Here is a 22637-nt window from a genome sequence, read left to right on the forward strand (position 1 = left end):
CAGGAAAACCAGGAACAAGAACAAACCAAAAAGTTAAGAAACTTGGAAACTAATTAAAAAGGAAATCAAAATCCTAAATAAAAAAATTAAAAGGCAGCAGACTTTTTTCACCTTCTGGTAATTCTTTCCCCACTGTATGTGTTCATCACATGAATGTGTAGTGAGTAGTCACATGACTCTGTCCACTCTGTGCCATGAAAGCAACATCGAAGATAACGTTTTCATTAGGAAAAAAATGTTCCAGCGGTAATGGTTTTAATCAATATAGAAGATTATATTTACCATACAACTCTTATATTGATAATGATATTGATCTGGATTCAGGACAACTAACACTACTCGCCACTATAGATCAGAGATTCTTCTCTTGGGAGGAAGACGTGGCACACCCTAGTGACACTAACCAATCATAGGCACTTGTGGGCTCATTCTTAAGGAATGCATGAGCAGTTTGAAAAAAGTGTTGTGAAGTGTTAGCCTGCACAACCAAAACTAGGGACTGACGAGACCACAAACCTAGAAACCAGCCAATTTGAGATCCAGTAACCAGGAAGTCAGTAAACATGGAAAGTAGAGTACAGTATGTCCCCTACATATGAACATTTAAGTTATGAACTTTTAAAGATACAAACATACATGTTCAGTCGCGGCAGCTAGATCACATGTCCGGCGTATACATTGTCACGTACGTGCAGCGGGCATCCTAGGATGGCCGTAAGCGAGTGTAAAAGCAGCGACGATGAAGCTGGTACTGCTAAGAATAACGATGGAGACAAAAGTGAAAATAATTGAGAGAACGGAGCGTGGTGAAAAAATGGCAGACATCGCTCGTTTTTTTAACATGAACCGTTTAACCATAAGCACAATTCTAAAGAACAAGGACGAGATCATGGAACATGTTGGTTTTATAATGTGTACAGGCAAGTGTGTTAGCATCCTAGTATCTAGAGAATGTTTGTTGGACTTACGAACAAATTGGACTTACAAATGAGCTCTCGGAATGGAACTAGTTCGTATGTAGGGGACTTACTGTATTAGAAAAGCATACAGACTGGCATCCTGGAAATTATGTAAGACAGGTTCCCATGGGAACTGGGGATCTTAGAAAGCAGGCAAAGTGGAAACTATGATACTGGGAAATCAAAGAAGTCTTGTTTTGACTCCGCCCAGATCAGGGTCATGTGACCAGAGGAGTTTGGGATGTGTGACTAACCACTTAACACCATGACACTGACTGACCAGAGAAAATTCGGTGTTCTTCGGTTATTTTCTAAGCCATCTGGTAGTGTGTGTGTGTGTGTGTGTGTGCGCGCGCTACTGAAACAGAGCTACACACACACACTCACAGACACACTCACGCACACACCCCGTGGAATGTCAGTTGTCGATGCTGAATTCCCGAGACTCTTCCTGTGTTTGAGCAAAAAAACAAAAAAATATGTTCAGAAATCTGTGTTGATTCAGAATGTGTTAAATATCTTTTCGTTCTAAGTGTGTGAGTGTGTGTGTGTGTGTGTGTGTGTATGAGTGTGTGTGCACGTTATCTCTCATACACAGATCGAGTTGCTGGCGCTCATTTACATATCAGAGCGTGTTACTGCACATTAATTGGTCACTATTGTTGTACCTCCTCACCTTGCAATGTCAAAACACGCAACACACACACACACACAGTATCGCACACACACACACACACAGTTACGCATGCACACACACGCAGGGTACAGATGGCATCATCGTTTGCCCTGTGTGCCTGGTTGATGCCCTCGGAGTACGCTGTAGTCTGATTGGCTGCAGCTGTATCCATGACGACGGAGTTTAGAGAGATTCCGAGTAATACAACTGTGAACTGATTTACAGATTTGTGTGTGTGTGTGTGTGTGTGTATGAACCAGATCATGTTAATTGCCAAAGAGGGAATTAAGGTGCAAAGGGAAGAGGAGCGTATGTGTGTGTGTGTGTGTGTGTGGAAAAAAAGAGGAAATAACAAGAGAGGGGGAATAAATTAAAAAGAGGAAGCAAGGCCGAGAGATAGAGGATGTAAATCAGATGGACGGCGGAGGATTGCGCGTACTGTATGTGAAAAGGAGGAGAAACGCTCTCCATCACCACCATCAGCCGATAAATCGATTACTCTGACCGGCAGCACTCCTGCTGATGGCCTTCCACTCACGTTTATGTTTTGTCTCTTCTCTCTCTGCCCCAGTGACGGATGGGCAGACCGGTACGATGTGACCGACGGGTACGTGCGCGAGGCTGCGGGTGGAATCACGATCAAACTGCGATCCTTGGACGTGAAGTGGTTTGACGATTACTATTTAAAGTTACGTCCTGACAACAATCAGCGCAACCCGTGGTTCCCCGAGTTCTGGCAGCATCGTTTTCACTGCAGACTGAAAGGTCATCTGCAGGAGGACCCGAACTACAACCGGACCTGTAGCAGTGAGTGCATACACACAAATAACACACACACACACACATGCAATTTCAATTTCACATTGTTGTAAACATGTCAACCATGCTTTCCTCCCATAAATCTCATAATCCAATTAATTACCACGAGTGCACACAATCTAGCTAACACACACACACACACACACTCTTGTGCACATACACAGCAGAACTCCAGCGCCTTTGTTATGTTAGTAAACTCAGAAGGATGTGGGCAGGAGGAGGTGATGGATGGAAAAGAGATTCACCTATTAGCCTATTTATTCCTGAATGTGTTTACATATTAATGGACCCGAGAGCTTTTCATATGATGATCACGGCTTCCGCCTGTTAATGACTAAAAACCCCGATCAACAGTTACACACCTGGCCCTAAACACGAGTCTCACTTGGCTCAAAACTGCTTTTCGTAAACCAAGCGTCTGTCCAACTACTCTGCAGTGAACTACATTGAACCTGGCAATGCAGTCAACGTTAACTCCGAAGCCTTTGCTGTTACAAGTTAATAAAAAACATGCTCCGCCCAGATCAGTCAAATTCATCCAAATAAGAAATTTAACCCAATTTTATTTTATTGGTAAACTCGGCCTCTGTTCCACAATCCATACCCAAAACTAGTTCAATCTGTGTTGATTCATTTTCACTTTAGATCGTGTTACTGCGCATTATTTGTTTACCGTTGTTGTACCTGTTCACCTTGCATTGTCAAAACATGCGCATGCACACACACACACAATCATATGCAAACACAGTAACATATCCAAACTCAACCTCTGTTCAATAACCCCCACATCAACCCCAGATCATTAATCCAAACTTAAAACTAGTCCAGTAATCCAACCTAAACACTAATTCTATCATCCAAACTCAAGCTTAGTTCAATAATCCCAACTCAACCCCAGTTATACCACAGATGTATAAACCAAACTCAACTCTAATTCAATAACCCCAAAGGAACCTCAGTTCAAGAACCTACTGTAAACTTAATAATTTATTAATAACACATAATAGCTTCAGTTCAGTTGCTAAAATGTAAAACTACGTTTTTTATCCAAACTCAAACTTAGTTCAATAACACAAACTCAACACCAGTTCATTACCGGAAACTACATAGTAGATCAGTAATCCCACTCAACCCTAATTTAATGAACCAAACTCTTTTGATTACCATAAAACTGACGCAGGGACTCACCGTCAATTAAACCGGTTCATTATGCTCAACTGTTTAAAAAAATTGGCTTGGTTTGATGATTCAGCGTCATCCCAAAATAATAAAGCAAACTCTACACAAATTCCTGTAAACCACAGTGGGACGTCGGCTCATTCACTCTCACCCATTTTGGAAATACACAATTGACCCAGTCTGAGTTAAATAATGCACAGAGCCCATTTCAACAACTTAAAATCATCCCTAAACCCATTTCAATAAATTATAATTAACCTGAACCCTTTTCACTAAATGAGAAATGGCTCAAGCTGCAATCAGCTCAGATCCATTTCACAAACCATAATTAACCCAAATGCATTCCAGTAATGCAAACTCAAACCCATTTCAATAGCTGTTCATTCGAAACAGTTTTTATAATAAGCCCATCCCTGTTTCAGACCAAGTCCCAAACATTTTCCACATGCACGTGTCGCTGAAAAGCTTTAAACTGAACCAACTAGTGTAGACCTGTTTATGCACCAGAAGCTACAGTTAATCATCAAGAACATGTCTAGGTCACCTAAAGTCAAAAATCTCTCCATTTACTTTTTTCATACCCTGGACCCGACTCCAAAGCACCAAATTATGCTCTTGTATGCCTCATTCTGTCCTTTCGATTCACCATATTACAGTTAGACTACATGTCATTCTGTTCTTCCTACCTTCTGTCTCTACCTTTACTGCCCCCTTTTTGTTGATATTCCTTTCTTTCATAACTTTCTCTTACCTCGTCTGTTCAATTCTCCATTCATACCTAAAGCACACACTGTTCACGCGGCACATCAAAGCGCCACAGTTTCAAATAGCTCCATTTCAATAAGAAAAGAAGAAGGGGATATGAATGAAACTCAATTTGCATTCACCCGTGAATTACTGAATTTTGGTTCGAATTAAACAGAGAGAGAGAGAGAGAGAGCGAGTTCTAAGGTGTAACTCAGGGGTTGTTCAGATGTAACACATGTAGCTTTAAATTATACAGAAACTAGCTGCAGTGAATAATTGTGTTTTGAAAGCCATACCAGTGTCAATGAGTTCATGCACGAGAGTCTTCAAATAGGTAGAACATCAACAGCATTCGTGTATGCCCATAAATTTTCATAGATTTCTTTTGCTCTTAGCTAACACGCGTTAACGTGACGTGATTTCATTCGCATCAAAATTCATATACGACCTTGGTGACGACGACCGGCTAACAAGATAACGGAAATAGCCGTCCCTTTAAAAGTACTTGCAATCAACAGATTGACCATCTTTCACTGGAGAGCTGCACCGTGCCGTTATATTAGGAGAGGAAATATATGAAATGAATTACTGATTTGATAAATGCTATAATCGGATCTCTATATAGGAGATAATTTGAAAAGATTGATAGGGTGCATATTAAATATCTATGAGTCATGAATCAAAGGAAATACCTGAACAGATAATTACTACATTTACACCTACATTTCACTTTAATGTTTACCAATTTGTCAAACGTTTTATCAGTTACAACCTACAGATTTTCCCCTTAAGATAAACCCTAAAAGTAATCGATCTTATCCAAATTGAATAGAACTAAATTTATTTACAGTAAAATACTTTAAATAAATAGAATACAATCCAAACACGAAGCTATTAAAGCAGAGCAGAATGAATGATTTGAGGCCAAGGTTGTTCGTTTGCTCCTTGTCTCACAGACATGTCCCTTTCTTTCTGTCTCTAGAGCGTGATTCTCTGCGGCAGCAGTACGCTCAGGACACCAAGATGGGGTTTGTCATCAATGCGATCTACAGCATGGCATATGGGCTTCATAAGATGCAGAAAGCTCTCTGTCCTAGCATGGCGGGACTCTGTGATGCCATGCGGCCAATCGACGGTTCCAAGTTGCTCGACTTTCTAATGAAGACCAATTTCACAGGCGTCAGTGGAGAGACCATCTACTTTGATGAGCATGGAGATTCACCTGGAAGGTATAGAGAGCATTCATTTAATAAGCAGGTGAATTAGTCAGTCACTGAATCTGTCTGTCAGTCAGTCAGACAAGCATTTGGTCAGTCAGTTGGCCATTAAGTCATTCATCCAGACAGGCAGTCCCTCAGACAGTCACAGTCAGTCATTCGGTCAGTCAGTCATTAACTTAGTTGAACAGCCACGCCATCAGACAGTCAGTCGTTTACGCAGTCAGTCAGTCAGTCATACACTCAGTCAGTCGCTCAGTTTGTCAGTCAGTCATTTAGTCAGTTGATCAATCAGCCAGTCATTCAGTCAGTCGATTAGTCAGTCAGGTAATCAGTCAGTCAGTCATTCAGACAGTCATTAAGTCAGACAGTTATTCAGTTAGTGAGTCAGTAGTCAGTTACTTAGTCAGACAATCAGTCAGACTGTTAGTCAGTAAGTGTCAGTCAATCAGACAGTGAGTCAGTAATTCAGTTAATGAGTCAGTAGTCAGTTATTCAGTGAGACAGTCAATCAGTTATATAGTTAGTTAGTCAGTCAGTTAGTCATTCAATCAGTCAGTCAGTTAGTTTTTGAGTAAGTTGTCAGTCAGATGGCCAGTCATAAGTTAGTCAGTGGGTCAGTCAGTTATTTAGTTAGTGATTCAGTAGTCAGTAGGTCAGGTCAGTCAGTTAGTAAGTCAGTCAGTCATTCAATTAGTGAGTCAGTAGTTATTAAGTCAGTCATTCATTTAGTGAGTCAGTAGTCAGTAAGTCAGCCAGTCAATCAGTCAGTTAATCAGTTAGCTGGTCGACCAGTCAGTCACTTAGTCAATTAGTCCATCGGTCAGTCACTCAGTCAGTTGGTCAACCAGTCTGTCAATCAGTTATTCGATCAGTCAGTCTGTCAGTTAGTTAGTCTGTCTGTCAGCCAGCCAATCACTCAGTCAGTCAGTGAGTCAGTCAGTCAGTTAGACAACCAGTCACTTAATTAGTCAGTCAGTCACAGATGGTCTTAGTCAGTTACTTAGTCAGGGTAAATCTAGTCAGAATTTTGAAATAGTTTATGTTTGTGTTTCAATTTTGGTTTGTGTGTGTGTGTGTGTGTGTGTGTGTGTGTGTGTGTGTGTGTGTGTGTGTGTGTGTAGCTATGTGATCATGAACTTTAAGAAGATGGGGAAAGACTACTACGACTACACTGTCGTGGGCAGTTGGGACAACAGCGGACTGCAGATAGATGATGATGAAATCTGGCCGAACAAAGATGGCATGATTAAGTCAGTCTGCAGTGAGCCCTGCGATAAAGGACAAATCAAGGTCAGAACCTTACAAACATCAAACGTTTCCCACTGTAACATAATAACCATATACAGTAATTATCTATGGTTACTTGTATCACAGTAAACATCTCACCTTCTTTCATCTTAACAAATTCCTTTTCATTCTTCCTTGAATCACCCAAAAAAAATCAACCCCATTCAACAGCTCCCCACCCCCCATTAAACCCCACCCCATTTAGCCACACCCATTGACCCTTTTCAGTAACCCCATGTTTCCTTCAGCCCTCTCTCTCTGTCCTGGGTGGTGTTACTGGTGTGGTTTGGTTCCCCGAGTCTGAGGAATGCTGATGGAGCATTAAGAAAGTACAGAATGTGAAATCTTTTGGGCTAAATCATCATCCTTCTTTTTTCCAGTCCTTACTGAATGCCCAGTCGCCAGTGATAGGTACAGCAGTCCAGATGATGCTAGTGTAGTTGTTGGAATGGAAGGACGAGATAGGGATAGGCTAGATTTTTCTTTCCCAGTGGACTTTAACACATTGACAAAATTAGTGAAATGTCACTGTGTGCCTTAATGACATTTCTCTAAGTGGTTACAAAATGTCAGGTTTAAGTTCGTCCTTGATTTATCACACATTAAATGGACTGATGAGTTCCAGCAGGCCTGCAGTGATTCACTTCGCTAAGCTCATTTAACACTTTCAGAGGTGACAAATTGGATATAACTTTCCTTTTTTTTTACATTTAATCCAGCTTCAACCTGTAATTGGCGTCAGGGCTCTTTAATTAATCAAGAGCATAAGGAGAACCCTGTTCTGTTTGGTGTTACACTGAACCAAATCCATGGCAGATCTGAATCTGTCTATACTGTAGGTGCTGCACAATCAATTTATCAATAGGTGCTGCAGAAAAATTTAAAATCACAATATTGACATGCACTTATCAAATCGAGCACGACTACAATTTACTTTTTTTTTTTCAAAATTAACATCTAAGGTGCTAAATAAATATTGGCAAACTAATGTTTATAATGATAATTTGTGCCTTTTGTTCAATTACAAAATTGTACATTTAACAACCCTGACCCCTATCACAGCTGTCCCCAAACTTTAGAAGGTTGTGTTCTAATTTCAAGTCTTAAAATCTTCTGTGGCCCACCTTCAATCACAGTTCTGATTAACACATAAGACAAACATAATTAAGTATTCCCCTATACAGTAAAACCTCAGCTTTCACTTGTATTGTGAAACACATTTTCTCATAGGAAATAATGTAAATGCAGATAAACCGTTCCACTCTAAACATATTATCAATATTACCAATTTCCAACACTAAAATGAATGTAAAAACAATCAAGACATTTAGAAAAGACATGTAAATGAAGTAATAATCTGAAATAAATAGACATTAAACCTTTGTGTGAATCACTGACACAAACAAGTTTTGAACGGCTCCCAGACCATGGCTTTGTTTAAATAGGTTTAATTACTTTTTGAATGTAAATATTTAATCCTAAATATTTGATGGGGATTTTAAAATTAATTACAGAAATGTTAAACATTTATTTATTCTAAAAGACGTCTCAAGGCGAAGCTGTAGTACTGTCAGGCCCACACTTTGGGAATCACTGGCATATTGGAGTTTAAATAGCAATTGCAATATGTTTTTTAAAAAACCCAACAATGTGATATTTAATTCCGAATTGTGCAGCAATTCTCTATCTATCTATCTATCTATCTATCTATCTATCTATCTATCTGTCCGTCCGTCCGTCCGTCCGTCCATCCATCCATCCATCCATCCTTCTTTCTTTCTTTCTTTCCGTCCGTCCGTCCGTCCGTCCGTCCGTCCATCCATCCTTCTTTCTTTCTGTCCGTCCGTCCGTCCGTCCATCTATCTATCTATCCATCCATGCCTATTGTTTTCTTTTGAGAACCTTTTAAGCGAGCCTTAAAAAAAAATCAGGTCTGTCTTGCCCTCTTTCTCTCTCTCTTTTTACCTTCTCTCTCTCTGAACTAAACACTCTCCAAGTCTCACTTTTTGTCTCACTGTCTCTGCAGGTGATCCGTAAGGGCGAGGCGAGCTGCTGTTGGACGTGCACCCCCTGTAAAGAAAATGAGTTTGTGTTCGATGAGTACACCTGCCGCGCCTGTGAACTCGGATCCTGGCCTACCGATGACCTCACAGGTACGGTCACAGACAGACAGACAGACAGATAAAGATGTGTGACAAGTTAAAGTAAAAAAAAAAAAGAAGACTTTTATGTTGCTATGCTAAGTATTTAGTTGAATTTAGCCAACATTTCTATCTCAGGGCGAGTGTTTTTCTCCAGGAAGACCTCGCCCCTTCAGTCTTCCGCCGTTATGAAATCGCCAACTAGTGGAATATATATTGGAAGAACGTTTTTCACAGCGACTCATAGAACCATTGCCAAGGTTCTCTGCTCATGAATTGAAGTATAAATACGCAGGAGATCCGCTTTGTTTCTTTTCTTTAGCTCTCCAGTGGTCCTGTACAACCTTCTGGCTTTTGTTGAGCCTTTTGTATTAACACAGGATTTTACGTCTTTTCTCTAGCGTACTGCGCATACGTATTTCCCCTTTGTCCTTGTCCCTGGCCATCTGCTTTCCCCCTCCACTTATTGTCCTCTTTGTCCATATTGTCTAACATATTGTTATCAGAGGAGTCCCTCTTGTCCTTCAGGTGTACATAGAACATTGAGTGCTGGTCTACGGAATGTGTCCTGTAATACTGGGACATCTCTCTCAGCAGGTACATGTAATTGAACCTCATCGTGCAGCCACGTCTCTAGACAAGAAGGTGGAGATCTAAGGAGACGCTTGATATTTGGAATCGATCAAGACAGCAGGTCCGAGAAATAAACCGTTCTTGTGTATCTTAGGAAGTCTGGATAAGCACTGAGGGGCGTCTGCTGGGTAAAGGGTATCGTGCAGGGTCTCATCGACAGCGTCTGCCGTCTCACGATCTTGTAAACAGTCTATGACCTTTTTCTTGGAGATGCTGAGTGCTTTTGGACTGCACTTGGACTTTTCATGTCTAGCTCTACTCTCTGAAATATCGTGCAATGCTGAAATTCATGTTTTGGGTGTAAATATGTTAAAAAGAAAAACACTGCATGATATTATGAATTCATTAAAATCATCTTATGCATCTTAATCAGAAACCTTGCTTACGTATGTCAGAATTGTTCATATTATGATAAAATATACCGAACAGCATCTAGACAGACTATCCTTCAAACCCCGGTCATGTTCGCTTTTCAGGAGCATTCAGCGAATGCACAGAATCTAAATTGACACATGCACACTTTCCCTAAGTCAAGGACGTTTATGACATGAAATAAGCAAAGCGACTTTATTAATAGTCAGAATAACACAAATATTAATATTCACAAAGTCTGCTGGTTCAGTGTTTTAAATCTTTTTATTAGATGGGATACTAAAGTATAATTATAAGCATTTCATGAGTGTTAAAGGCTTTTATTGACAATTACCGTATGTTTATGCAAAAGTCAATAATTTGCAGACTTTTTCAAGACCTCTTTCTCATTCTTACATAATCAATGCTTGTCAGAAGTTCTGGGTTTTTGTTTGACCTCTTGAGGATTGACCAACGTTCTCAGTGGGATTACGGTCTTGGGAGTTTCCTGGGCATGGGCACAACATTTTTAAGTTTTTGTTCCCTGAGCCACTTAGTTATCACTTTTGCCCCGTGACAAGGATCTCCATCATGCTGGAAAAGACATTGTTCATCATCAAACTCTTCTTCTTGGATGGTTGGGAGAAGTTTGGGAGATGTTTTTGGCTTTTATTTTAAAACCCCACAAATTCTGACAAACTCCAAGCATTGATTATCCAAGAACGGCCATCAGTCAGCATGTGGGCTAGAAGTTGATTGACAGCATGTCAGAGCGAATTGAGATGTTAGAGGTGTTAAAAAAATAACGTCAACTTAATGCAGATGTCAATAGAAGCCTTTGACACCAATGAAATGCTTGTGATTATACTTCAGTATCCCAGAGTAACATCTGACAAAAACACTGAAGCAGCAGACTTTGTGAAAATGAATAATTATGTCTTTCTGAGAACCTTTGGCCCCGACTGTATAATTATTTGAGATAAAACAACCTTAAGCTACAGAACTGAAACAGTATGATAGATTTCTACCAGCTGTGGCCCCACATCCAGCCCCCGGCACTGCAGGAGACAAACACGGATTAAAAATACAGTATGAGGGTTGCGTCAGCAAGGGCGTACAACATCGAATTTAAAACCAAAATGTGCAGATAGGACGATCTGCTGCGGCGCCCCCTAATGGCAGTAGATGAAAGAACGAGAACAACAGTTGAGTGATCGTTAGAACTGAGACGACTCGTGCAGCTGTGCGTGTTAGTGACACATTACATCCTTCACTCTCATTCAGATACCAGCAGCATATTAGTCTTTATTTTAAGGTTTTTAATTGCATTATTCTGCTGTCGAGCATATTGTAGTATCTCATTTTATACTGACAGCAAATTAAAAAGGAAAATTACCATTTTTTAATTCTGGATTTTGGTAAGAGTTTGTGTGTTAAAGTTTAAAGGCTGCTGTAAAACCTCATCCTCATCTACTGAAGATAAAAATCCTTTCTTTCTTTCCTTTTTCTTTCTGTCCGTCTTTTAAAATCCTTCCTTCATTCTTTTCTGCTTTTTTCACCTTCCTTCTTTCTTTTTTCTTTCTCTCATTCTTTTATTTCTCTAAGTCAAGGTCTGTTTCTCCCAGTCCCTTAACATCTGTAGGGAAAGAGAGGGATAATGAGAGAGAGAGAGAGAGAGAGAGAGAGAGAGATACTGCTTGGTGAACTAAAGGTGTAAATCAGATTAATGAACTAATCTGCCCGGGTGTTTATGTGCATGGCTGGGTGAGTTGTGGTGTATGTTTTTGACACAGAGAGAGAGAGAGAGAGAAAGAGCGCAGGATGACAGCTTGTAAACAAATTGCTCTCTTGTCTCTTGGAGGCGAATTGTTTCATTTCGCTGTGTGATTTTTCATCAGCCCTTTAATACGGAGATGAATAGAAGGACGCGTGAGATCTTTTGCAGAGGTTAATAACAAACACAGATGCCATCAGACAGACAGACAGACAGACAGACAGATGGACAGATTTAGTTCAACATTTCATATTCATGTTACGGCATGTTTCATTTTCACTCTGAGTGTTATTGCTGCGTTTCATTTTGTTTCACTGAAAAGATGAATAATTACGCAGTCAGAAAGAGAGAGGGACAGAGAGAGAGAGAGACAGAGGATGAGAGAGAGAGAGACAGAGGATGAGAGAGAGAGAGAGACATAGGATGGGAGAGAGAGAGACAGAGGGAGAGAGAGACAGAGCATGAGAGAGAGAGAGAGAGAGAGAGAGATAGGATGAGAGAAAGAGACAGAGGGAGAGAGAGACAGAGCATGAGAGAGAGACAGAGAGAGAGAGAGACATAGGATGAGAGAGAGAGAGACAGAGGGAGAGAGAGAGACAGAATGAGAGAGAGAAAGAGACAGAGGGAGAGAGAGAGACAGGATGAGAGAGAGAGACAGGATGAGAGAGAGAGACAGAGGGAGAGAGAGAGAGACAGAGGGTGAGAGAGAGAGAGACAGAGGGTGAGAGAGAGAGAGACAGAGGGTGAGAGAGAGAGACAGAGGGTGAGAGAGAGAGACAGAGGGAGAGAGAGACAGAGGATGAGAGAGAGACAGAGAGAGAGAGAGAGATAGGATGAAGAGAGGGAGAGAGAGACAGAGGAAGAGAGAGAGAGAGACAGAGGGTGAGAGAGAGAGACAGAGGAAGAGAGAGAGAGAGACAGAGGGTGAGAGAGAGAGACAGAGGAAGAGAGAGAGAGAGACAGAGGAAGAGAGAGACAGAGCATGAGAAAAAGACAGAGAGAGAGAGACATAGGATGAGAGAGAGAGAGACAGAGGAAGAGAGAGAGAGACAGAGGAAGAGAGAGACAGAGCATGAGAGAGAGACAGAGAGAGAGAGAGAGACATAGGATGAGAGAGACACAGAGGAAGAGAGAGAGACAGATAGAGGATCCAGGCACTGGGACGGATTGGGAGATCTACAGTATATGTTTGGAAATGTATGATTTCTTGGCTATTAAATGTAATACGGACAGTAATAAACAGCACTCGTGTATTAAACAGGAACTAAAATCGTTAATAATTAATGAAGGTGATGAATAATTAATTAGTGCCCTGTTACACTGCAGAACGTTCACATTCACTCCGCAGAGTCTAGCAGTATTTAATATTAACTAAAGGCAACACTGCCACGAGCGTCTCTCCATCTCTCACTCCGCTTCTGTCTTACTCTCGCTCTTACTGGCTGTCTCTCTTTCTCTCTCTCCATCTAAATTTTATTCTCAAGCCGAGCTGAACTGAGAACAGTCCATCATGTTTACCCTCTCAAGACGTTTTCCTTTCTTCTTACTTAAAGCACGACGATTTCACAGCTTTAGCTCTGCCCGGTTTGAAGCACTGACACTGGAGACTCCTTACAAAAATGTTCAATGAATGTCGCACAGAAAACGGTACCATATTAACAACACGCGTTTATATGACGTGTCCATGGTTGGACGTGCATACTTGCATAGTTGTTTGCATAGAAGTGCTAACATGTTGGAGCTGGAACACCTTCTGAACTGTAAACTGAATAAAAAAGACGGAAATAAAAGATGGATTTGTAAAGAATTATATAACCGAGCTTTAAAATGGTGTTCCTGACGTACGTGTTGTGATCAGGGTTGCCAGATCTCGCATCATGAAACAGGTATAAAAATCAATATGATACAGACGTATATGAGTGGTGTTTAAGTCAAACCGGGACTTTTAATTGTGCATAATGACAGAACACAGAACTGAGAGTAAAAACTCCCTGTATTTCTCTATATAATCCCCTGCTAGACTAATGCACTAATCTCAGTGTTACACTAGTGCTTGGACACCATTACGGTAGAAAGGTTTTTCGGTACACCGAAGCTGTGATCGAACTTCCTTTCTGATTCACGTCTGAAACACCGGCCTCCCAGGAACCCCTTTAATGTGAAAATGTATGGGAGATGTGGCAATAACTCCCTGCTGAGTTCCTGTAATGTGTTGAAAGTGTTTCCCCTCGCTGAACGTTGGCTGAAGGACTAAACTCGGCTCTGAGATACCTCGGCCGGGATCGTCATTCACGGACGTACGGCCTTCTTTAAAGCGTTTGCAACGTTCAGATGTTTTACTGTGACTGAAAATCTCATCTGTAAACGTCGATCTGTCCTGTTTTAACTCAGACGCCATACTGTACTTGTTTTGTGAAACTTGCCTAATCTGGAGCAGTGCATGAACTGGAAGAGTTGTTTTGTGCAAATTTATGCAAAGTGCGTAAAAATCACTGAAACTCCTGATCAGAAACTCATATACAGTATAATGTTAAGTAATATAACGAGCCCTGGTCATGTGACCACATTCTCTTTTTTGAAACAATTTCGAAATAGAAAAAAAAAGTTTTTTTTTCAGGAGGATGTTACTGTATGTCATACAAATTATTTTAACTCAATAAATCTTTGAGTCGTCCTTTAAACATTCAGTCGTTTAAATGATTAAGAGTTTATTGTATACGTCTCTAACACTGAAAGGGTTTCAGGCAGAATGCAGGCTGATTACATCTTCAAACCAGACCCAGACAGCTGTGTACATCTGGCTCTCAATCTCTCATCCATTTCACAGAGTCGTTCTCTTCCCCTTTCTTCTCCATCTGTCTCTCTATCTCTTTAGACATCTCCCCTCTCTATTTCTATCCCTGTGGAATTTTCCCCTCTTTCTTATTTCCTTCTCTCTGCTCAGTTCTCTGGCTGTTTAAATAGTTAAATAAATCCTAAATAATGACAGAAACGTCCTGTCACATCTTTCACACCGCACACTGTCTCGTGCATCGTTCCCCGATGACAATCTGTCGTTTTTTTTTTTTGAACATTTGAGTATGAAAATAAGGAAGTGCAGCTCTTCATCGATCTCGCTAGTCGTACGCCTAGCACGCGCTTTATCCCGTTGAAGCTGTGCCTGCTCGTCGGTCAGCCAGTTCACGCTGTCCGTTTAGGGTCCAACGCTAATTGACTCGGAGCTGCGGTTTGCCGAATGTCCTGGAAGGTTAGTTTGACCTTGGTTGAAGAGATGATTGGTGTTTATATTGAAGGACAGAGGCTCTGTCTCTTTTAGATGCAACTTAAGCAGAGGTAGACGTTGGGTGTGTAACCTGACGACTAGAACTAGCCCCCTTTGACCTTTCACTATATTGCCAAAAGTATTCGCTCTCCTGCCTTCACATGCATATGAACTTGAGTAACATCCAGTTCTTAATATGATGTTGGCCCCGCCCCCTTTGCAGCTATGACAGCTTCAACTCTTCTGTAAAGGGTTTAGGAGTGTGTTTATGGAAATTCTTTGACCATTTTGATGTTGGACGAAAAGGCCTGGCCCACTCTAATTCATCCATTGGGTTGAGATCAGGACTCATTGTGCGGGCCAGACAAGTTCTTCCACCGTTCTTTGTGCACTGGTGCGCAGTCATGTTGGAAATGGTGTGGGGTTGTTTTTCAGGAGTTGGGCTCAGCCCCTTACTTTCAAGAAAAAAGAAACTTCTTCAGAATGCTTTAGCATATCGAGACATTTTGTACAATTTCATGCTCCCAAATTTCTGGAAACAGTTTGGGTATGGACACTTGTTCCGACTTGTTCCAACATGACTGCGCTCCAGTGCACAAAGCAAGGTCCAAAGAACTTGACTGGCCTGCACAGAGTCCTGACATCTTTGGGATGAATAAGATCGGAGATTTCACAAATGCGGATCTGGAACACACTCCTATACCTTGTGGAAACCCTTCCCAGAGGAGTTGAAGCTGTTCGAGCTGCAAAGGGCCGAAAAGTATCACCCGAGCGTGTTCTCGGGTTTATTTCACCTGGAAGTTTAAACCCCTTACCAATACCATTCTTCAGGGTTTCCAGCGATAAATTCGAAGAAAGAAAAAAACCGATAAAGTCACAAATCTTTGGTAACACATGTATACAGAGCATCAAGAACATTCATCAACGAACACAATCCTGCATGTTTGTACAAGTACACAGAGTACCTAGACAGCTTCTCCTGAGAACCTGTGCACTTTCAAGCATTTATAGATGTTACTCAAGCTCTTTCTCGTTCCAGGTTGTGACCCCATCCCGATCGAGTACCTGCACTGGGGTGATCCGGAGCCGATTGCAGCGGTCGTTTTCTCCTGCCTCGGTCTCCTGGTGACGTTCTTCGTGGCAGCCGTGTTCGTAGTATACCGCGACACGCCGGTAGTGAAGTCGTCGAGCCGTGAGCTCTGCTACGTCATCCTGTTCGGCATCGGCCTGGGATACATCTGCACCTTCTGCCTGATCACTAAACCTCGCATCATTTCCTGCTTCCTGCAGCGCCTCGGTGTCAGCCTGGCGCCCGCCCTGAGCTACTCGGCTCTCGTCACCAAGACCAACCGTATCGCACGCATCCTGGCAGGGAGCAAGAAGAAAATCTGCACTAAGAAGCCGCGCTTCGTTAGCTCGTGCGCCCAGCTAGCCATTTCCTCCTTCCTAGTCATGGTGCAGCTCGGCATCATCGTCACGCTGCTCGTCCTGGAGCCGCCGGACGTCATCTTCCACTATCCATCTATCCGAGAGGTCAGGCTCATCTGCAACACTAGCAACCTGGGCGTGGTGGCGCCGCTCGGCTATAACGGCGTACTAATTCTCAGCTGCACCTTTTACGCATTCAAGACGCGCAACGTGCCGGCGAACTTTAACGAAGCCAAGCACGTGGCGTTCACCATGTACACCACTTGCGTCATCTGGCTGGCGTTCGTACCCATCTACTTCGGCTCGGACTACAAGATCGTGACCACGTGCTTCTCCGTCAGCCTGAGCGGAACCGTGGCTCTCGGCTGCATGTTCGCACCCAAAGTCTACGTCATCCTGGCCAAGCCTGAGCGTAACGTGCGGAGCGCTTTTACCACCTCGACAGCCGTGCGCATGCACGTGGGGCGGGGCAAGAAGACACCGCCGCCCACCAGCAGCCTCGCCAACTTGTGGAAGAGACACCCCTCGTCTGGGGACACGCTCAGGTCAGGCACTCTGTGTGTGTGTGTCTGTGTGTGTGTGTGTGTGTGTGTGTGTTCCATTACAGTAAGTGCTGTGCCACCTGAGTGAACCTGTAATGTGATTACACTAATAAATGTTTCTATCTCTCAGGCACACAAAGATAAAAAAAAAAAAATTAAATGCCAATCAAATTATACCCGAAAAACAGATAGATGAATAGACACTTAGGGAAAGAGAGAGAGAGGGATAGAGAGAGAGAGAGAAACACACACACATAGAGAACAGATGGTGAGACATATGTGATTGTGTGTGTTTTGTGACCTACATGTTGTGTAGTTTGGGACACAATGGACTGAACGAACCATAAGGCGTTTTAAACAGTGTTAATGTAATAAATAATCCAAAGTGAACCTAATTCCAGAAACATCACTCAAGACTAAGGGCCCTAGTAAAGTTAGTGGATCTTTTGACTAACTCGTGACTCGCAAAGTATTAGATATGCATCGATACCGAAGCTGATATCAATACCATGCTCAGGTAATCCACAAGGGGGCAGCAAACATTAAAACGGCGGCCGAATGAATAATTAGGATGGCTACGGCAGTATTTCCAGAACTGCTTACTTCTTTGATTTTGATGTAATGTTTGCATACATCAAAGCAGTTAACATTGTGTGTTACAAATTCTGCGACCGCTCCATGTGTGGTTGTACAAAGTACGTCACAAATCTTACTTGTATTTATTACTACAGCGCTTCTTCGGCATATGAATTTAATTCATTTTGAGGTGAGTTCTTAAGGCGAAATTTCATATTGTGAAATAATGTACAGTGGAACCTTGGATTACAAGCATAATTAATTCCGGAAGTGGGCTCATATTTCAAAACACTTACAGTATAAACCAAATCAAATTTTCCCATAAGAAATAATGGAAACTTAAATTATTCGTTCCGCTGCCCCAAAAAAAAAAATATATAAAATAATTAATACAAAATATAAAGTAAAAATAAAGCAAATTAACCTGCACTTTACCTTTAAAAAAAAGTAAAAATAAATCCCAACATATAAGTGTTTCCGTTTGTGTGCGTGTGAGAACGCCAATTAGCCTAACCTGCATATCTTTGGACTGTGGGAGGAAACCCACCAAACATGGGGAGAACATGCAAACTCCATGCACACGGGAATCGAGCCCAACTGGGAATCAAACCCGGACCCTGGAGGTGCAAGGCGACGGTGCCAAACACTACACCACCGTGCCGCCTGAAATCTGAGGAAGAAAAAAAAAGTTCAGCAGGTGGCAGTAATGCCGAACTTGATCCATGACCGATCCAGTCCAGTTAGTGTCAGTAATGCTCGCCAACCGCTAAAAAATAATAAAGAAGTAAAAAAAGCAAACGGAAAGGATAATACTCGGATTACAGTTACACAGGCATAGAGGAAATTACTGAGTAGAGTAGCTGAGTTTTACTTTTAGGTTGGCCTTAAACATAAAGACATTCAGTTTGTACTCGGAGTTTGCCCTGTCTGTATTTTGGCGCTGGAAGATTGATCCGGAAGTGTGGGTCACATGGTCTCGATTTTTTTTTCTTCTATGTCCTTTTTTCACCTCTATTTTTATCCCTTGCGTCCAATGTCCCTTTAGGGGGTCCGTAGCTTTCCAATGATGCAAACAAGTTTTTTTCTGGCGTGCCAAGGCAGATTTCTTGCAACATTTAATAAGTTCCTAAGGTGAAAGTTCTTAAGGTAGGGCGTTCATATGCCGCTGTACCTAAATAATGATATATTCGTTTTGGAGATCAGCTGTGCATCTGACAAAAACCTACTCTAGCAAAGAGATATATTTGTCCACTGGAATCCTCCTCCATAATCTAATCTAATCTAATCTAATCTAATCTAATCTAATGAAGAGAGATCAACTTATTAAAGCGCCCTCTAGGGGAAAGTCCTCTGTAGAACCATACAACAGGTTTATAAGCTAAAAAACTCCTAATTATACAGTATATAGTCGGATATAAATCAGGAAGTAGAACACAGGATCAGCGTTTGACCTAAAAATAAGTGATGCAAAAGACAAATAAAGGCAAAAGAAGAACTAAAGAGAGAGAGAGAAAGAGAGAGAGAGAGAGAGAGGGATGTGTGAATGAGAGAAAAGTCAATGAATTGACCGAACAAAAAGAATCCATGTCTGAGTCAGCATTAATGGAGTTGAATAGCGAGAGCTCGTTAGCGTCCGAGTTTATTTCCGATTTCCTCCACTTCCACACCTCTCTTCACGTATCGCCACTATCTCCCTTTTCCTTTTGTTCTCCTTTCCTTATCCTCTATAACATCTTTTCTCTCTTTACTGTACAATTTTAAATGTTTTCTTGTACTCAATCAACACTACAATAATAAAATCCACATGTTCATAATGGGATAAGTCGCAACTAACGAGGCTAATTAACCCCAAGGGAGCAGAGAGAGAAAAGAGAGAGAGAAAGATAGTGAAAGAGAGAAACACAGCCCTATTATTGCATTCGCAGCCCCACTGCAATTCCTTCAAATAAATGATCGTGACCTTTAACTAAACCCGAAAGAATAAAATCAGGACATGCACTTTTAAAAATGTCCTCGGATCACGTCAACTATGAAATATGATTGTGTCTCGATCGATTCGCTTAACACATCTGATAGGAATTAAATAATCGATGGATGGACGAATGCATAAATAATAATTTAAACATGCTAACTGTTTTTTTTCATCTCGTTAAGCAGGGTCTCTAACCTCAGACTTGGGTACAACTCTTCAGACTAACCATAACAATTATTTTACTTTCTGTCTGTGTGGCTTTTTTTTAAACAATACACATGTTTAGTCTACAGCAGGTGTAAAGGATTAAAGAAAAAGACAAAACACAGAGTAAAGTACCATTCTCAGAGATGTAACCATAGCAACAGTCATAATATATCGGTGAGGGCAGCCAGCCAGGAGCATCCTGATAGCAGACATTACACCGTGTTGCGACTGAATGCTTGGTTCTGATTGGTCAGAGAGGGTTGATTTATTTCCTTAAACAGCAGCTCTGACGGTAATGAGCTCATTCTGGTAATGCACTTCTTCTGACATGTTATCACATGACATGTTTTTATATTCACTTAGACAGGGAATTATTTGGTGTAAATTTTCATTTGGAAGATTTTCCGTAAGGAGATGTTTATTCTAGTTTTATGGAAGGAGAATAAACTGGATTTGTGAAGGGTGTAACCTCAGGACAGAGAAATGAACACTTTGCATGTTGTTGTAACATGACAACCTGGGTTTTTTTTTTTTTTTGGTCCGATTAACTTTAAATTGGAAGAAAAAAGTGGAGGCTGGTCAGGGAATGATGTTTCACAACAATAAATGTGACTGTAGCTGGGTTAAAAAAGGATAATGTGTTGTTCTTAAACTATAGAGGTATATTTCACCATTTTGAGATGATAGAGGAACTCTGCTTGACATTGGGCTCCATCACACAACTCATCATTAATTATTTTTCTATAATTGCACACACTCAAATGTTTTATTCCTTATAAAATTACGTTTACTGCCTGATATTGGAACTTATTGTTGTGGCAAGAATGAATAATTTGTTTATTGGTTTGTTTTTTGCTTTTTGCAGCTCTAACGGTAAATCAGTGACGTGGGCTCAGACGGAGCGCAACTCCAAAGGTGGCCACCTGTGGCAGCGTCTCTCCTTTCACATCAAAAAGCGCGAGAACAACCAGACGGCCGTGATCAAACCTTTCTCCAAGGCGTCGGAGGATGTCACGTCTGAAAGCGCTACGGATAAAATGCTTTACGAAGTCTCAGAGAGCGAGGAGCGATATCCGATAACGTATCGGCCGCAGACTCCGTCACCGATCAGCACCGTGAGTCAGAGGACGGGGGAAATTCTAGCGCGGAACCAAGGCGCCGATGATGAACAGATCATTAGCGTTTCCTCGTACGTCAGCCAGTCATCCCGTACAGAGAGCGGCTCATGTGCAGGAGCCGCGGTATCCGGCGGAGGCGGGGTCGCGAGTGGAGCCGTGGGAATAGTTGGAGTTTCCAGCTCATCCCAGGGCTCGCTAATGGAGCAAATCAGCTGTGTTGTGAACCGTTTCACTGCTAACATTAGTGAACTGAACAGCATGATGCTGTCAACTTCACCGCCACGCTCTTCTAAAGTCCCACACCCTTACTTCCTGTCCCGAGACATGTCCATGCCTGCCACCATGACGACCTATGCTGAAATTCAACCCCTTCCACCTGTGGAGTCAAACGGGGGCCGTGCACCGGCTTCCTGCCCCCTCGGCGGTCCTTCTGCCGTTAAAGAGAAGACTTTGGAAACGCCGGCACCCGAGCCCCAAGCTTTGAAAAGTGAAATGGAGGAAATTCTCACGCTAACGCCGCCGTCACCATTTAGAGATTCTGTGGCATCAGAAAGCGTCTCAAATTCTCCTGCCTCTGGCTCGTCCCCCAAATACGAGTGCTTGGTACTGCGGCATTACAGCCAGAGCTCCTCGTCCTTGTAAAGACCTTGGAGGCAAGAATGTGCAGAGAATATTAATACAAGATATAAGATAATGGTTTTCTGGTGTGCGTGTTTACATGTTGTCACTGTTAAATTTGGCGAAGAGCCAGAGCAACTCGTCCTTAAGTGGACTGTCCAGACAAGACATGGAAAATGAGGCAATGAATGTGGAAATAATTATAAATTGAGGAGAGATTAATGAATAATGGCATTTTAGGGAGGATATAAGGACCTTAGGGATAAGAAAAGGAAGAAGGAGGATGTGAATATTCAGATGAGAACTGATGAAAGAGGAGGGTAATGCTGAAATCAATGAATAATGGCATCCCAGAGGAGGTAATACAAACACAAGTGCAGAACCACAGCCAGTTCTCTAGAACCTTAGACTCAGGCAAGCGGGACGGTGTGATATCGAAATGATTAATAATATCCTGGAAGTAGAGATACTGTATGCATTTTCTTTTCCATATTTGCATGCTTGTGCCAACAGACAGATATTACAGGAATTTACTGATTTTATAGGTGTAGAGTTGAAAAATGAAGGAGCAAGGGTGCTGATGTAGAGATAAAAATATAGCAAGGAAATGAAACACGTGAAATGAAACAAGTGCTATATTCTAAAGAAAATTGACAGCGGTGCAAGGAGGCAAGTGATGGAGGGATGAAATTTATATTTTAAAAAAAGGAAAGGAAGAGGGAGTACTCCTTTCCATAATAGACATATTGTCTTTGTAATGATCAGATTTTGAAATATAATAATAATAATATTGTTGGTCTTTCGGCTGCTCCCGGCAAGGGGTCGCCACAGCGGAATACCCAGTCCGCACTACAACTTGGCACAGGTTTTACACCGGATGCCCTTCCTGACGCAACCCTCCCATTTTATCCGGGCTTGGGACCGACACTGCATCCAGTGGCTGGGGTTTGGGCACTGACTGGGAATCGAACCCGGGCCTTTCGCATGGCAGGCGAAACACCTACCACTGAGCCACCAGTGCCCCTAAATATAATAATAAAAATAATAATAATAATAATATGAGTATTATGTTTGACCATCAATGTAGAAAAAAGAAAACAAGGGTGGAGGTATTAATTTGAGAATCAA

The 22637-nt window shown here is 41.8% G+C and overlaps 1 protein-coding gene across 1 annotated transcript in view; it reads left to right on the forward strand.

Moving 5' to 3' along the window:
- grm5b (glutamate receptor, metabotropic 5b) overlaps positions 1-22076 on the forward strand; it is a 46796-nt gene extending 24720 nt beyond the window's left edge. The window contains exons 3-8 of the mRNA XM_053507257.1: positions 2207-2442; positions 5363-5609; positions 6722-6890; positions 8914-9040; positions 16088-17021; positions 20639-22076. Of these exons, the coding sequence (XP_053363232.1) occupies positions 2207-2442; positions 5363-5609; positions 6722-6890; positions 8914-9040; positions 16088-17021; positions 20639-21533 (2608 nt within the window). The 3' untranslated portion in view covers positions 21534-22076. The remainder of the gene's footprint in view (positions 1-2206; positions 2443-5362; positions 5610-6721; positions 6891-8913; positions 9041-16087; positions 17022-20638) is intronic.
- The last annotated feature ends 561 nt before the right edge of the window (positions 22077-22637 follow it).

This window comes from Clarias gariepinus, chromosome 11 (assembly GCF_024256425.1).
Source record: "Clarias gariepinus isolate MV-2021 ecotype Netherlands chromosome 11, CGAR_prim_01v2, whole genome shotgun sequence".
Taxonomy (NCBI): domain Eukaryota; kingdom Metazoa; phylum Chordata; class Actinopteri; order Siluriformes; family Clariidae; genus Clarias; species Clarias gariepinus.